This window comes from Calliphora vicina, chromosome 1, assembly GCF_958450345.1.
Source record: "Calliphora vicina chromosome 1, idCalVici1.1, whole genome shotgun sequence".
In the NCBI taxonomy this organism is placed as follows: Eukaryota; Metazoa; Arthropoda; class Insecta; order Diptera; family Calliphoridae; genus Calliphora; species Calliphora vicina.
This window is the reverse complement of record NC_088780.1, coordinates 135,614,525-135,634,061: the sequence shown is the minus strand read 5'-3', so window position 1 is coordinate 135,634,061 and position 19,537 is coordinate 135,614,525. Positions and strand designations below refer to the sequence as shown.

General features: G+C 29.9%; 1 protein-coding gene across 1 annotated transcript in view; it reads right to left on the bottom strand.

Annotated features, from left to right (window-relative positions):
* Window positions 1–19,537, bottom strand: part of LOC135953083 (putative lysozyme-like protein) — a 40,485-nt gene that overhangs the window by 4,281 nt on the left and 16,667 nt on the right. Inside the window, exon 4 of the mRNA XM_065502750.1 lies at window positions 8,136–8,339. Within this exon, the coding sequence (XP_065358822.1) occupies window positions 8,136–8,339 (204 nt within the window). The remainder of the gene's footprint in view (window positions 1–8,135; window positions 8,340–19,537) is intronic.

Here is a 19,537-nt window from a genome sequence, read left to right as displayed (position 1 = left end):
GCCCATCGCTCTAAATTAATGAAATAATGGATGGATTTATCTATAGAGACATCTTGGAAACAGTAATGCCTCCAAATTATGAGGATAATAAGCCTCTTCGATGAGTTATTCAGCACGATAACGACCCCAATATAACTCTTCACATGTTGTTAAATCGTGGTTAGCACAAGAAAGTGATTCGGTAATGGAATGGGCACCACAATTACCAAATCTAAATCCCATTGAGAACATTTGGGAAATCGTTAATCAAAGAATCGACCCCGAAAATTGTACTAATTCAGATATTATGTTTCAAGGATTGGTAGATGCTTGGAACGCTATTCCTGCAAATTTTATTGCCAATTTGATAGCTTCACTGCCTTGCCGATGTAAGGCCGTCATTGAAAATATAGGATTTGCCACGAAATATTAAGTTTTATAGACAGAAATGTTTTAGAAGCAATTAGTTGCATATGTTTTGGCCAATGAAATATCAACCCATACGTAGTTTTTTAAATTTTTTTTCTTTTCAATGCAAAAAATTCTGAATTAAATTTCATATTCTTATTTTTAAAGCATTAATTAAAAAATATTATAAGCAAATGAATATTTTTGTTTACATCTTAAACTAGTTTAAACAACTTTTGTAAAATTCTGTTGCTGGTTGCATATGTTTTGACCACCACTGTATATCGAGCCCTTAGCGTCAAATTATCGTAAGCGACATTTTTAAAATTTTTGTTTTATTGCAGAAATTAAAATTTTATGGACCGACTGATATTTTAGCGTTCTCAGAATATCAAAATTGTTAATAACATCAAAAATATAGGTGGTAAGATTTTATCGTAAGTCAATGTTTATATTTTACAGTAAATAAATTTTATCGTAAGCGACACACAGTGGTATAGAAAAAAAGAGGGAAATAAATCTGTAACTTCTAAATGTTTAGATTAGTTTGAATGAAATTTCACATGCGCAAAGAAGAAGTGTTGAAGAGTTTAAGTTTTGAACGTGGAGCTCATGGGTCCACCAGGGGCCCTCAAAGTAGGACACCTCGGGTATGTTACATTTTTAAAACGATATTATTTCTTGGTTTGAGTTCCGATTTCAAAAACATTATACATGTAGAATCTTCTCATCGAGCACTACAAAAATCCTCGTCGTAGCTATCAATTATCTATTACAGCTTAGGAGATATTCGCATTTGAAAATTAAATTTTCAACATTTTTACCCACCCTACTCCAGTTTTTTGATAACAGCGTATCCAAATATTTCCCGATTTTCTCCAGTTTTCCTTTATTGGACTAACAACACATGTATGTGTCAAATGCAAAAAGAACTGTTTAAAAGTAATGACCAAGTCCAAAGTTATATGCATTTGAATTTAAAAAATTTTTAAAAAGCGATTTTTCGCTATTTTTTTTGGGAAAAAAGAACTTTTTTTCTTTTTAAGTTATCGCAAAAAATTTCTAAGATGATGTATAAGGAATTTCTACTTTCTGAAAGCTATGTTTTGATAAACTATTTTAAAGGAAAACCAATTTCAAAATTGTTGTTACAGAGGGGACCAGGTCCTTTAAAAAAACACCTATTTTTTATGTCAAATAAAACTTTAGGGCAAAAATTCTCAATTGGCGTATCCGATATCAAAATATAGTAACCGATTATAAGTGGCTCAATATGATTCTAATTATTTTGTAAAGGGTCCCGATAACTCCGACCATGGTATGGCATTTTTGGAATTTTTTCAACGTTTTTTGGGAATTGCGGGATTGCTGATAATAAATTTCAAAATTCGTTTTTATTTTTCCATTTTAAATAGAAAAATCTACATATCTGTGAAATTTCATTAAAAACTATTTATAAATAAAAATTTAATTTCAATTCGAAAAATTTGTATCTATGCAAAAATCCAATAAAAACATTTTTTGTCATATTTTTCTATAAAGTATTCCATAAATTTTTAATTGTCAAAAGATATAAATATTTTTGAAAAATAGACAAATAGCTTGAACGAAATTATATTATATCGCATCATAACATTTTTAATTCTATGTATAAATTTCAAAATAATCAAAAAAAAAAAACCATTTCCTGTAAAACTTGTGTTTTGTCGTTTACGATAATTTGGCGCTAAGGGCTCGATATTTTTTAACATATTTATGACTGGGTACCTAGATTAGTTCTAGGTACCCTGAAATTAAATTGTAATGTATGATGAAAATTGGGCAATATACCCCATACAAGGTCCTCCTCAGAAAATTCATAACTTTCTTATAATAATTAATATCGTGATGAAATTGGATATAAGCAAGTCTTATATGCATCTAAATCCTTCTACTTACTTTTGTGAGGATCGGTCCATAATTGACCCTACCCCCCATATAATCCCCATATCAGAAAAAAAATAGTTTGTCACATATTGATGGCGGGTATACAAGATTCGGCCCAGCCGAATTTAACACTCTTACTTGTTGAGAATTGCGGTTATGCAACAAAAAATTGCTTTTTTACGTTTGTTAGATCGTTTACTTTTTGTTAGATTTTTTAATAATATCATAAAAACTGCTGAAGTAAAATTCCGTTTTTAATAATACTGAGGATGAATTTTTATCTTAGAGTGCATCTTTATATTCTTTGGAATTGAAAACAGATTATAAGCCGAATTCCGTCCAATATGTTGTGATCGATACTGTATGAACAATTTATTAAAAACATAATTAAAACATTAAACTCTTTAAGTATTATGAAACTAGTGTTAAATAAAACTCTAACCACTGTGCCATTTTTTACATACGAAATTTACATACAAAAACATACATTTACTCAATGTAAATATTTGATTATTTGCAAATTGTTTAACAGGAAATATTTTAATAACATTAAAATAATATTTAATCCAAAAAAATTGCATAATATTTAACAAAAAAAAAACTACGAAACATTGTAGCCGAAATTCAATAACAAATATCAAGCACCAGTAGACCGACCAAACAAACTTACCAAACATGGCTAATAAAATCTATAAATATTACGAAAATACAATAAAATAAAAACATAATAAACAGAAACGTTTAAACCGCATTTTTAAATCAAATACCTACTAAGTAAGTATGTATCTATAAGTATCTATTGTATCTGCTGCGATCACGTCTGACACAAAACACGCAATCGTAAGTATGTATGTAAATGGTTGCTTGCACAAACCCATACACATCTTTATGTTAACTACGTCACTACAATTCAGTTAGTTAGTGAGTGAGTAAATAAATGAGTGACTGACAGTAAATACAATAAGAAAAGCAACAAACTATACTACCAGCGGTAGCCAAAATACTATGCTTTCACTTTCATAGACTTCGCATGCACAAACATCGATGGCCCGCCACAACTCATGCAAAATATCCAATCGGAAGTTTATTGTGTGATTTTGCAATTACCGGTGGATTAAAGCAGTAAAAACAAATCAAACACAAAAAAAAATGGCAAAGAAAACATTCAAACAATATGGACAGATCCGCAAAGAGTTGAGACATTTTTGTAAAAGTTTTGAACTGAGTAAGAAGACTTTTGGAATTTTTGTTTTAAAATTAGTGCCATATATTTGCTGTTCTGGCTGGACACAGTGATCACAAGTTAAATTCTAATTTCCGGGAACTCTTTTTGTTCATTCCCGGAAAATATTAATAATACTCTAAGTCAAAAACCACTAAATTATTTCGATTAAGCAATTTTCCTTGACCTTTGACTGCAATTTAAAAACAAATAAGAAAGTCTAGCCCGACCATATAATACCCTACACTAAGTTAATGAGCAAAAATATTTTTCTTTCAAAATTTCGGGAATTTATTTTCGTGAATGATTTTCGGAAGAGGGCCTTAATGGGAGCTATGGCTAATTATGGACCAATTGCCATGAAATTAGGTCGTGTGATTTATGTCTATACCAACATTTGTAAGAGCTTTATGCTCGTTAAATTGATTTTCGCAGACAAAGTTCAATTTCTGGAGTACATTTGTATGAGGGCTAGGTGAAATAATGGTCCTTGGGCCAAAAAATTATATGTACCAAATTGTATCGAAATATATTCAAAATTGCGAACTGTACTTTGCGCACAAGGTTTACATGGACAGCCAGCCAGACGGACGGACAAACAAACATCTGCACAAACGCATAATACCCTCCCCACAATGGTGGTGTAGGGTATAAATATACCTGCTGCATAATGGATGACGAAACGTACGTATGGAAAACTTTTCGCAGCTTCCGGGTCAATATTTTTATGTTGCAGATACTCGAGGAAATGTTGGAGAAATTTTTCTCAAAAAGTTCTTGGCATGGCGAGAAATATGCAATAGCGACAAAAGAAACCAAACATTTGTTACAAAGGGCTCTATAAATACCGAAATTTACATCAAGGAATGTTTACAAGGAATATTCATATGACTTCCTAATGTGTTCACTTATTTTTGGCCTGATTTGGCATCCTGACACTATGGTAAGCAAGGTTTTGAGTGTTACAAGAACAATAATGTGTTTTTTGTAACAAGAGAGGTAAATCCTCCTAACTGCCTGGAGCTAAGGCCAGTGGAGAGATATTGTGCTCTTGTTAAAAAAGAATTGAAGAGCACAAAAAAGGTGTCCAAAAGTGTGGTAGATTTTAAACGGAGATAGACTACCTGTTCGAATTCTGTAATAATTTCAATCAAAGAAAAAAAATGAAAACTTTAAGTTTAATGGTTTAATTTTTATTAACATACTATATTAAGATTTTAAGATTTTTTCGATCTCAGTCCTTATAGTCCAAACTAAAATTGTTAATCCATGTTTCCACATCACCTAAGATCTGATTTGTGCAATATAGATTCTCTGGTATGAACACGCCGATACGTTCATCAGTTCTTAATGTTATGGAGAATATTTGAGGATTTATTTATTCTGCAAAACATTAGTATAATTCAGTTGAAAACCTGAAAATTGAAAACGCCTGATTGGCGGTACGTAAGGCTGAGAACACTAGATAATTCTATGACTCGTATTCTAGTGCATTTATAAAACAATAAATAAAAATAATCAATGTATCAATTGAAAAAAAAAATCACGATACGTAGTTTTGTTTTTTTTATAAATAGAACTAACTGTAATGTACTGAGAGGAAAGGATTCTTAGGTGAAAACGTTTAACCCTCGGAGGTATAGGGATTTTTTGGCGATAAACGGTATAACCAGGTCTGTGCAGACCTATATGGGATTTGTATGTAAATACATAGTCAGGACTCCTAAAAGTATGTTAAAATTTCTTTGTTCGGCATTCAAAGCACGAATACCTGGAATGTGAATGCTGTAAACAAACCGGCTTTTTGCAATACATACAATGAAGCCACAATTATGCACATGCATTATTAATGTGTGAATCCCCTTACATTATACATAGAAAAGAGCTACCATAAGTATAGTTTCCTTTTTTAATTTTTATTAACGTTCAAATTATTCATAGGTCTGCACAGACCTGGTTATAACGTTTGAACCAAAATGTTTGAAAATCTGGATTAAGCCTAACCCGGAAACACAATCGGTTTGATTTTTTGCTCATTGTGTCCGGAGTATGTTGCTCCAGGAAGTCATGATTTTCAGGATTTTTCTCTAACACGAAAAGTTATATATACTTTTGACTGCCAAAGGTCTGCACAGACCTGGTTATACCTCCTAGGGTTAATACTATTTGTATATAAAAGTGCTACAACAGCAATTTCGTGTTTTCAATACTGATTCAATATTTTTCCTAAATGTTTTTCTTATGAATTGGTTAAAAAATTCATAGTAGCAACCGAACTTGTTGCCAATCGACCGAATTTTACAGTTGTGGCTACACAATTTTAGAAGGGCTAACAAAAGTTTTATTGCTGCAACCAAAATTCTTCTCTGTCAACTGACTTTCTGTTGATAGAACCGAAAAATTCTATGTGTGCAACCGAATTATTCGATTTTCCAATTTTCCGGTTTTTTTAAACCGGTTTTTACAAAACGACGGTTTTCGAGTTATTCGATAAACCGGTTTTTTTGTCTCGAATTATTCGACAAAATCGAATATTTTTTTTTATTTATTTTAAGATTCTGCGATTACTTTTAATAATTAGCGATTACTTTAAACAACACTTTTCTTCTAAATGTGTGTTATGATTTCATGTTGAATGCTATTAACAAGTTTACATCAAGGACTAGGCGCAGTCGAGCGTCATTGTCATTATTTCTGGCTCATTTTTGTTTTTAACTTCGAAAATTTTGCGTATCGTTCTGGCGCATGTTTGATTTAGCTTCGTATAACCATACCAACCGCGTGTCTTTTAAATTGGTGGATATCATAAAAAGTCATTGATACTGTAACACTGCCATTGTCACTACAGATTTTAATAACAAGGTTTAATCGTTCCAGCTTCCTATACGTAGATATAGGTTTAGAATATATTGAATGTGACTCGCAAAATTTAGAAGCTCAGCTGAGGTTAACAATAAAAGAACTTCGAAATCCACACAAAAAAACTAGTATTGCAACAAATAGCAAATTACTTGGACAAATTTTCAAAAAGTTAAAATGAAGTAAATCTTTTATACAATGCAATTTCAACTATAAATGAACGTGTTATTTTTGTTACTTTTTTAATCAAAAATAAATTAAGGAATCGTGTGTCCTCAAATCATTTAAATTGTATTCTCTTCTTGAAATATTATTTTAAAAATACAACTAACTATTAGTATGTGTTAATATTATATTAATATAATAAATTTTTAAAAGACTGAATGATTTTTTAATTAGTTTTAATACAAAAAATATTTAAGCTTAATTTATACCTCAATTCATAAATTGACAAAAAATGTAAAAACCGGTTATTCGAACCGGTTTTTGATTGAAATTGAAATTCGAATTATTTGAAAACCGGTTTTTGGAATATGTCGAATATTTGATCACTCTATATTCGATTCTAAATTCGTTTGCTAATAAGAATCTGTTTTCTCTATGTAGATATTATTCAAATACCAATCTTATTTAACCAATTCACCATTTATATTTGTATAATAAAGGAACTATTTGAATTTTAACTACTCTTTCAGCAAAACTTTTTTTTTTTATATAAAGAACATTGAATTTAAATAATCCAGTACTCATTTAATTATTTACAGATATTTATCCACTACAACATATTTAGCTTAATAACTAATAATCTTAACACTTTTAAAGACGGCATTACTTTAAAGTACTGTCTTACTGTGAACATTTTTCAATGTTTATGATAACTTTTACTGAATGTATATGACAGTAATGTTGATGAGAAAAATTTTTACAAACCTACAGATTTTGATGGATGAGAATGACGATGATGATTATGATTATGACGGTAATGACTACGATGATAAGGTATTGGTAAAAAATAGTTTTATATGTAACAATTGTTAATATATACAAGTTTTGAAGGTGGGTGTTTTCTTTATGAATGAATAGTTTGTTAATGGAATGCATGAATGAATTAATGGTAATAAGGTAGATTGGTGAATATAGAAATATATAAAAGCTAATATTTACATATCTATTATATAATATATGTATATCAAGGCGTGTAAACTATCAAGATAAAACTAATAACTACACAATCTAAAGTAATCATTTAGTCGAATGAAAATATGTGCAATATTTAAACGACATTTTAAAGATATGTACAAAAATAAGTAGTAAATACAAATATTTACAATATACATAAATAAATACATTTAAATCAAATACAATGGCTTCCAAACAAAGTTGGCTTAACATTGATAAAATGAAAATGGAAATGAAAATGAAAAAAATTGCAACCAAAAAAATAAAAAAAAGAAGATGAATAGAAATTATAGAAATGAAATGTCTGAGCATGAATTTATACGCTTGACTAGTAGATGATAATGATCAGTCAGTTCCTGGGACGTCGTTATGTTTGTAATGTACTCGTATGAGTATAAATGAATGAAATAGTTAAATGACTGCTTAATATGATCATTATATATTGATGCCACACCACAAAGAATGAAAATGATAAAACCAATTTTTCGTTCATTTATCATAACGACACCAACAAATTTTAGATTATAAACATTAGTTTTTTTTATTTATTTTTTATACGCACCATCTGGTCCATAGGCTGTTGGCAAATAATTGCTAGATGGCGCTTCGAATGCTACATGTCCACCACCGTAACCGGCTCCACCACCAGTATAACCACCTGAACCGGATGGTGGCAAATACTGATGTGTGGCACTGCTAAACGATGGTGGCTTTGATGGTGGACCATAGCTAGAGTGACCACTTGGAATTTCGTATGATGTTATGCCTGTAATAGAGACACATACACAATTAACAACAATTCAATTCAATTTTATTTTTAATTCAGCATCATCGTCATCGTGATCATGTTGCAATACTACAATAGTATATGTAACCAAATTATATTTATTTATATATTCATAATTCGTTGAATTGTTTTCTTGTCTTGCTTTTAAACACTTAGAGAAATTGTTGCTTTTAAAATTTATTAATTAGAAACAGTGGTAAGTATTTATATACAAATTCAATGAAATCATAATCATAGGTTTTAATAATGTTTTGGAATATATACAAACGATTTAATATTAAGTTAAGTAAATACCAATATATTATACAAATTGTCTTCCAAAAATGTAAAAGACAAAGTAGAACAAGTAGCCCGACTCTTTGACAACAGTACCTAACTCTAAACAAGTGTTGGTGAAAAAGTACCTAACTCTAAATATGTGTTAGTAACAAAAATGTATATACATATGTATTTGGTGCCTTTAAAATTTTCAACAGACCTACAGAGTTTTATAAAATTGTTTGAATTTTATTTGATTTTCATTAAAAAAAAATTTAAATTCTGTTGTCAAAAATTAATTGTAAAAAAATACGCTGGAAATAAAAGTATGATAAAATTGTTTGAATTATGTGTAAAATAACGAGCATTTATTCTGTCTAAAATTATAAGTTAAAATTTCGAGTAATTTGATTTGTTTATATCTCTCACAAACGTGCTTAATTCTCACGGTACCCTTTTATTTGAGACACTAATTAAAAAAAATTGAGAGTCGGATTGATTGTTATACTTTGGTAAAAGAATTGATTTAACATTTCAATAACTTTACAGTAACAGAAGTGATATACATATGTATTTTAAATTAAAATCTAATGTTCAATTTATAGTCTAATTTTTCTACCTTTTTTTTATTAATTTTATTTATAGTTAATTGAGCAAGATTTTGCTACTCTTTATTAATATATTAATATATGTATGTACATAAGTACAATAAAAAAATAATGTTTTTATTGAAATAAAAAGTTAAAGTTCAATGTTATTTAAAGAGCTGTAAAGAATTAATTTATTAATGATATTTAAATCATTAGCACTATACAGCCGTATATTTCATACTTCTCTTTTAAATTACTGAATTATTATTGTTAATAGAGCTTGACAAATTCTTGGGGGCCGAAAAATTTTCAAGGAATCTCAATGCGCCTTTGTACATTTTTCGGTCCCTTGTTCTATGGGTCATTCCAAGAAACTTTTCCGATTTCATTATGAGAAAGTCAAATATTCGAAAATTTTCACAACAACTTCCAAAACCTTCATCCAAAAAAAAAAGGCTCTAACATCCATATACACATTTTGCTAGAGAAAATAAAATTTTCGTTTGTATCGATTCCTGAATATTTTGGAAAAATACCTATTTCGAGAAATCCGAGGGCTCGAAAGAAAATGTGATGCAACCTAATTTGCGGGCGCTTTTAAAATTTAGTGTCATTTTGTGCGTTGCACAGAGGGATTTTGGTGTCAAAAAATCTGAATCAAATGATGCAGTTTTGTAGAGAAATGTTTAAAGATGAAATGTGCATTTATAGTTTTAAGAAAAGTTTTATTTTATTTTTAAAAAATTTAAGTAAAGTCCATGCAAGGCTGTTAATCAAAAATTTACTTATATTTTCACGCAATTCAGTGGTTTATATATCTATAATTTTCCTAATAATACCATTTACCTTTAACATATTTGAAAAATATAACATTTCTCCATAAACAAAAAAAAAATTATGGGGATATCATAAACCGTTAACAAGAAATGCCCAAATCTACAAGTCTCTAAAATTTATTTTATTTTTGATCTTCCATTGAAAAAAATATTTCCCCACTGTTCCCTAAGCTGTTCTTTTAATAAAATGAAAGATGGCATTGTCTTGTTTCGATTAAAAAAAAATAGTTTTAGGAAGTTTTCGGAACAGGATGAAAACTAAACATTTTTTGTGGAATAATAAACGAAATATCAAAAAAATTCCTATCTATGTATGGGTTTCGTGGGCGGTGGGCGTGACCGATTTTATTGAAACTCGGCATGCGTTCCTTTTTTGTTTCAGAAAATATATGTACTAAATTTCTTGGCCTTTTCTTGGATAGGAACAATTTTATGCGCAAAAATCTCTTTAGATTGTATGGGCAGTGGGCGTAGTAGATTTGGATAAAATTTTATTTTTTTTCTTAGTTTGGTCTATATAATTCTCGGTGACAAATTTCAGCGCTCTACGACCACTCCTTATAATTTTTGCAAAAAAATGTATGAAGCCATCCCTCTGTGCGTTGGGGTCAATTTGATTAATATATTATTCCATACATGTCTTCTTTACAATCCAGTGACAAAAATCACATCTATCTCAAAAGTGAATTCTTACTGAGACACACTTTATAATTATGGAGGATTTCAAGTCAAGTGAACCAACTTTTGAAATCGATGTCTTTCGATCGATCAACAAGATCGGTCAAGAACTCTCTGAGTTAAAGGGCGTCATAATTTGACATTTTACCCAAAGAGGTGTTTCTTCTCATCCATGCAACTTATTACCTAATGTTCGTAGCTAAATATGTCCCAAATAGTTTAGATAGCTATTTCTCCAATCATTCGAAAAAAAATTAAATTTTTTTTTCAAAATCAAAAACTTTTTTGACTCTTTTTCTTAAAAGAAAGCTTAGGTATTTTCCTTGAAGAGCTATTTGGTCACTTAGTGGGATTCGAGTTGGATATATATCAAAATAAGTGTTTTGTAACTCAAGATATAAAATTTTAGATTTTTTTTGGCAAAATCTAAAACTTTTTTGAATTTTTTCTAAATTTTTTTACATTTTTTTTTGCTCAAAAGAAAACTTAGATCTATTCCTTTAAGGATTTTATCATTTTACATACATTAACTCTGGAAATAACATGCAGATTTTAATTCAGTAGAATCCATTTGAATTTTTCGTTTAATTATAATTTAAGTTTCATGTCGACTTTCAGATTCGTGACTGCGTCTTTAAATATTATTTAAAGGTTTGAAACTATTGCATGATTTAAAAAAAAGAAGTTTAGTATTCATAAGTATACTTGTTAGGATTGTTCAATATTACTCATAAGCCGAAAAGGTTCATGCAAATAATACAACTATAACTGAGACAGAAGCATTTATTTATTAAAAATCTGGATCGATTTCGTTTTGGCTTACAGTTTAATGTGTTTCTATAATAATTCTAAGTGCAATTAAGACAAAATATAGTAGATCTATATTAATCATACGCTGACATGGTTCATGCCAAAAATTAAACTGTAAACTCTAAATTTTTGTGAGCAACTGTATCGTGTTCTTTTTATACCCACCCATGGGCCGTATTGATTTTGTCATTTTCACTTGAACAAAACACGTTGAATGGGTAAAAAATTTTGTTTCAAAATATATGCAATTGTTTCAGTGTATTTTGTAGACAATATTGTTAATGTAAAGCCATTCGTTTCGGCCAAAGCTTATCTTACACTGGCTATTATTTTCTTTGGAAAACTCCATCTATTGGCCAAACAATTGTTCGATTAACAAAGTATTAATGCCGACAGATTGCAAATAAGGAAATCCTTTATATTCAATAATTAACATGATCACAAAAGCCAAAAGTGAATGGTAGACAAAAAAATAAAGTGTGATTTTTAACAATATTTTAAAATTAATTGTTGAAATAAGTGAATGTGAAAATAATAGATGACAAATTAATCAACTTACATAATGATTAAATTTCAAGATTGGTTTTAAATGTATTAAGATAAATTATAAAATGAAACATAATTTTTCCTGTTAATTGAATTTTGTTAAATTTAATTATTGAATTCAATTCCTATTGACCTTAATTTAAGGGAAATTGTTTATGCAAAAGACAAATTGAAAAGCAAAATATTTGCCATGAATTTTGTTTCAAAATCTTGAAATTATTTGCAAGGAAATTCACATGAAACACAAATCAAAACAAGGTATTGTAAATCTATATGTAAATTTTGTAAATGCAATATTATCCAACCACATGCTGAGAAAAACATATGGATGGGTAATCAAATGTACACGCAGAAAAAAAAATATTGTACTGTAATCATTTTAACATTTTTAAAAGTTTTTTAACAATATGATTGCGGTAAACATAATATGGTTAGTTTACGATTCACATGGTTGTATCAATTATACATATGGTTTCGGTAATCAAGTATATGTTTGTGACAACCATTCTTATGATGAAGGAGTTACCATATTATGTTGTTCTATGGCATATGAATATCATAACCTGAGAACAACATATTATGATATAATAATTCATCATAAATATGGTTGTCACAAACATATACTTGTTTAACGTAACCATATATATGATTGCTGCAATCATGTGAATCGTAAATTAACAATATTATGGTTACCACAATTATACAAATAGTTACAGTGACTATAATATTGTAAAAAAAAACTTTTAAAAATGTTAAAATGGTTACAGTAAACATGCACAACTATATTTTTTCTCTGGGTGTATGTGGTAATTTGTGCCCAGTGATGGAAAGATTGATACGATCGTACTTTTTTTGTTGATACCAGTTCATATTAGTACCATGATACTACCGAGCCTCATTTGACACTTTCAAACAATTTTCAGTATTTTATGTGTGAAAACTAATTTACAAATTCCTATAGACTCACAATGATTTTCTAATAACAATTTTTTTTACAGAAAATCACATATAATTTTGAGTTGACTCTTTTTAGAGGACTCTCTCTTTCAATTTTTCATATCTTCCCAAAAATCTTGTGTATAACAGTATTTTTCATCGAAATTTTTGAGTATAACAATATTTTCTACAGAAAATGTTTAATTTTCTGTAAAAATCATGTATATATTCTATATATTTAATACAGAAAATCTTCAGTATAATTTATTTTATATAGAAAATGGTTTTTATAGCAGTATTTTCTATAGAAAAATATTCAGTATAACAATATTATTGTAGGAAACTAAGCTAATAGGAAAATTAATTAAAATTTTCAATATTTGTACTCTGAGGTTGGATAAAGTACTATTTGAATATTATTTTGATATTCCATCCCTGTGTGTGGCTAATTTCAATGTTGAAGTTTGTACCAAAATTACGTGCATCATCAACGAGAGTACAATATACATATGTGTAATAACAAGAGCCAATTGAAAAAATTGCTTAAAATGTAACATGCAACAACCACAACTACAACTACAGCAACAACAACAAAATGTGTATTATATTTTCTTGTAAATGTTGTCATCAATTGGAAAGTTGTCTTTGAAAAAAATTGAACAACAACAAAACTGCATTTAATGTGGTTTTTTGTGTAGGTCAATGTACATCACTTAATATATATCTACTTACAGTAGTGGGCAAAATTAGAGATAATTTAATGAAACACTGAACAAATCCTTAGGCAGTTAACCAACAAAGTCTAAGAGTTATTTCATCGAAGTTTAAAATGACATGTAACAGGTGGTTGAATTACATAGGTGAACAGAAAAAAAGGCTTCACTAAATACTATATAGATTTGATACATCATGCTTACCTAAGTACAAAAATGGTAAAATTTTTGAATTCTATGGCAATGTATATGTAAAAATTTGTACGGGGAAAATGTATTCAACATTCAAGTAATCGAAAGAAGAACATTAACTCCTCAATTGTATGTATACCAAAGAAAAAAGTTAAATTTTGTGAAAATGAGCGAATTCACTTAATTCTGAATAAATTCGAAAAGAATCAATAGATTTTTATCTTCAGTATCTCATTTTGTTTCTATTATATGCAGCTTTGCGACAAAGTAATAAACCTGAACAAGTTCGGCCGTTTTCGATTTTTCATGAGTTTTTTAAAACACAAAAATTTGCTATTTTCATGTAAAAATATATTTTTTGCTTCAAATTGTTACTGTAACTCCGAAACTACTGAGCCGATTAAAACTCAATATAAAACCGGATTAAAGCTTATGTAGTTTGAACTTTTTTTAGGTTCAATAATATCGCACTAACCGTTTTTGAGTTATCATAAGTTATGTGGAGAAACATTTAAAAAAATTAACAATTTTGGAAAAAAAAAATTTTAAAAAATAAAATAAAAAATTTTACCATTTTTATACTACTGGAACCACAATACATCAAAATTGTGTTTAAAAGGCTTCCAAAATATTTTCGATTTTGTTGCCCTGTGTTATGAATGAAAGCTAGGTTAAGAATGATATAAAAAGCTGAAGACATTCACAACTGTCTATTTAGTAGGGTATTCAATTAATCGGGTTTCTGATTTAATCGGTTAATCGAGCAAATAATTAATCGAGGTTTAGATTTATTCGGTTAATATAAAATTATTCGATTAACCGAATAATTTTTATTTTCATTTTAAATTGAAAATACAACAACGAATTTTGTGTACAAAAACATAAAAAACAGCAAATAAGGTATTTGAGATCATTTTTGTAAACATATCGTCTATTTGCTGCAACAACGTCATAACTCAAAATCCGTGTTTTCTTGAACTGAGTAATACAAAATATGAGCTGTTCTATAATCTTTCATAAAGTTTTATCAGTTTTCAAAAAAGTCAATTATTTTTTGTGTGAGAGTGTTTTTTTTTATTGTAAACATCAAAATTAAAATTCATGTTTTCTCGTATATTTTATAAGTTTGGGTTAAATACAGATTAGAAAGATATTAACATCTACTATTTATATTTCTGAAATCGCATGATTTGTTGAACATTTATTTAAGAAATATGTAGTAAAATGTCATAAAATATTCAAAGACGTTTTTCTCGAAACGACTTTTTTTGAATTATGACGTTGTTGCAGCAAATGAGCAATGTATGAGGTTTTTAGGGCTTTAGTGAGATCTTCTGAAATAATCTTTTATTAAAAGAATATAATTTAAAAGATTTTTTTTTAGATTTAATAAAACTTTTCTTGGAAAAAAACTCTCTCGCTGATTGTATATGTTAGAGAAATCAAAAGCATGATAAAGAATATTCCTTTTTGCATTGTTTTAGATTTTTCATAGTTTCGTTTAGTTATGATAAAAGACTCATTTCAAAAAAATGTTTCGTCTATACATGTAAATCCAAACAAAGTTTCAAATACATGTAAATTAAATATGTCAGTTGTTATACATACTCACTAATCATGTTTATTGGATGTTCAAAAAATATCTAATTTTAATTTGAAATTTGTATTTGAATTGAAATAAAAAAATAAATACAAAAAAAAATGGTTAAAGTGCAAAAAAAAGGAATTTCGGTTAATCGGTTAATCGATACAAATTAATCGGTTTATTTGTTATTTGAAAATCGGCAATTTCAAATTATTCGAACAGTTAACCGTCCAAAATTAATCGGTTAACCGATTAACGGTTAATCGATTGAATACCCTACTATTTAGGAACCTGAAACTTATCATGATTATGAGAGAGCTTTTTTATAGAGGAGCAGAACTTTAAATTGAAATAAAACAGAGAAAAACGTTTTTAATATCCTTCGAATTGGTTTTATTAATTAGATAATTGTATGGCATTAATTCATTTTGTTTAGTGATGAAGTATACTTTTGCCGCATTTGGAGTGATTATAATTCTCAGCCATTGACGCTTTATGGGCCGATGACGATGGTCAGAATGTTACAGCAAACTGTAAGCGGTATAGAGATATGCTTACTAACTTTTTCGTGCCACAATTGGAAGGCATTACTATTTCAGCACATGTGTTTTTGTAATGTAATTTACAATTAATTTACTGAGAGAAAAATTTGGCGAAGGAATAATTTCAAAAAAATTGGACGTGTTAACTGGGTACCTTGTTCATATGATTTGACGCCATTCGATTATTTACTCTGGGAATATGTTAATTTCTAGGTATATGCACTTGGAAACGAATATTCGACGGTTTATTGCCGAAATACAGCCTGATTTACTGGACATCCAGGTTACGTCAAGTACGCGTCTGCCACATACTCGAAATCATATTGGCTGGATATTTAAAACGTTTTTCTCTATTTTATTTCAATTTAAGGTTCCCCCCGCCTCTGTAAAATACACCCAATACTATTAATTTATCCAGATTTATTTATATGTTCCCAAAAACATGCAGATGTAATGCAATACATAAATATATTTCAATAGTTGAATATAATTTGCTGCAACTGTTTGAATAGTTAGTTGATGTCTGTATGTCAAAAAATTAAATTACGTATACATTGGCAATTTTGTTAGAAATCAATCAACATTGACAAGTGTTTTTAGCTTTTCCGTTTTTGTTTGTACTTATATCCGAATCTTGTAATGTTTAAAAAGTTGAAGGATTTTCAGTTCATATAAATCTGTTGTAAGATGTAATAGATTTTGCATGTTTTAAATTATAAAAAGGGTAAACAAATATAACTAATATAAACAAGAAATATATTGCACAATATTTTAACTAATATTTTCCAGGAATAAATTCATGTGCAATACATTTTCAATAAGGATTTTGTTCATGAAAATTTCATGTAGCATTGTGCTCTATATCTTGGTAATGCATATACGACTCCTGCCTGAGTTTTATGTTCTAAGTATCTATTTCACATTTAGAAAAGATGCACCCTATAATCTTTACACACACAAGACTCTTCCATATACCTAGTAAAGATGATTCGTGTTGGAAACCAACCTCAGTTGTCTATAAAACCTAATTCTAAAAATGTGTGTAACTGCTCTATACTTTCTAATTTGCGAGAATGTTTTTGTGTTAATCTCTTTGGTCATTTCTTTTAATGGTAAATTCAAGCACTTTTCAAGCAACTCGACATTTTCAGTATTAAGGTTGATTAAGTAAAACTTTTGGCTAAATAATTTATAGGTAATTCACACTAGATGTGGAGCAATCAACTAATGTCCCAATTTGAAAAGGTATCAGTAACAATGCCCAAATTCCATAGAATGAAATTTCCAGGTTTTATTTTTGATTTAATCATAGTTTCTCCCATGTGTGGGAAGGTTGCTGATGTTATACAAATCCCGAAAAAATACCAGGCTAATAATTCTACGATGCTATGTGCAATTATTGACTGATTTGGACCATTTTCAAATGATATTTTGTTCGTAAAGGAGAAATGAAATGTTCATAAGATTTGTTTTGAAATTTTAAGGCACTGCAACCATTCGTTCTATCACCGATCCATTTGATTTGTCAAAATAACAAAAGAACATTTGTATATTTCGATATTTCGTATAGAATATAATTCATTTCATAAAAACAGGCAAAGGTGGGAAAAGGTTTCCAGATGATCTGGCCTAAGCGCATAGGCACTAGCTTATCACCCAACAATAAATTTCAGTGAATGTATCAATAAAATTGGGAATTTAGCATATAAATCTTATTAAAAAAAATTAAAATATTTTAGACTGTAGATATCCTTTTGCAGACGATAAAAACTAACATTTGCCATTTGAGCTTGTTGAGATCAGGATTCTGGTATTATGTTGAAATCTCCGAACGTGCATACGTGAAGTAAACCGGAACTGATTACAATCCATGGAACGTGAAGTTCTGCAATAATTAGTGTTTTTTGGCACAAAGGGAATTTTTAAAAAAATATTCCCATTTCCTTTGAACGGAGACGTTAACAAACAAAATGTTTGCTTCCGGAACACTGAAAATCCTAATACTATTCATGGAGCTTGCTGATGGTCTCTCCATCGATGAAATGAGGCTATATATATATACGGATGGGTCCAAAAAGGGGGATAGAGTGGGTGGCGGCATATACATTCCTGAATTCGGAATAAGAATATTCTTTAGACTCCAAAATGGATGCAGCATCCTTCAGGCCGAAATATCGTCCATTAGAAGAGCGGCAAACTGGCTCAGATATTATAGTGTATCTGGTAGAGATATCCGTATATATACTGACAATAAATCCGTGATCAAATCCCTGGTAGGTGTTTACACAACATCGAATATGGTCCAGGAATGCCGGACATCCCTAAATGAGATGGTGAGACATTCAACAGTTGTACTCACATGGGTACGTGGACACAGGGACAATGAGGGCAATTGTATTGCTGATTACTTGGCGGGGAGAGGAGCCTTGATGTCAGACAACGATATAGACTTCCTCTGTGGAATCCCGTTGTCAACCTGCAAGGAACTGATACATGACGCGTATTATGAACTTGCCCAAGCAAGATGTGAGGATGATAGATACGTCGTATATACTCCGGTTACAACGAACACGACTAAACAACATGGTGGCGATGATCACCGGCCATTGCACTTTCGGAACTCATGCCGCAAGACTTGGGCTACCTTACCACGACTTCTGTAGAAGTTGTCAGAATGAGGAAGAGACCATCCTACACTTATTATGTAACTGTCCGGCACTGTGTGACCTACGTGCCAGGCTTTTGGGTGATCGATCCTTTAGTACCCTCTCCGGGTTATCTGTGAAGGAACTAAGGTGCATAGACTCCTTTATCAGGGAAAGCGGATGGTTGATAAGACCGGACATTTAAACTGTACCTCTTAGGGACCCAGCAGCCATCCTATGATAGTCTGCGTTTTCGAATTCATTGAATTCTTAACCCCCTCTCCTCCTTCTTTTTTTTCTTTCTTTCTTTCTTTTTTTCTTTCTTTTTTCCTTTCTTTCTTCCTTTCTTTCTTTCTTTCTTCTTTCTTTCTTTCCGTTTTTGACTCTCCTTTCAGGTATCACAAAGGGAACGTTTATTGAAGTAGCTGTACGAGACTAATGTGCTGTTTTTCTATAGCGTATGAGCGTTTTGAGTGGACGTTTTACATGTATTTTGATTTTGTTACAATAACAAAACACATGTAAAATGTCCACTCGTTCACTATAGAAAAACAGCACATAAGATTTTGGACGGCTGCCTACCATTAACGGAGAATCACTACATGAACCATATACACTGAAGGTGTCACATGATATATTTTGTGCGAAAATGCCATGAGTAACACGTCTACTGTACCTTGTGAGCGATACAGAGCGATGATCAAAGACTATTTACTCCTAATAGTGGCGCCTACTTTTGCGATAATATTATGCAGAAAATGATCGCCACCAGATGCCTATTTCCGACCACTGATTCAGTATTTGTTTTCCAAAGTTTGTAAAAAGAAACAAGTTTATTTCTGTAGG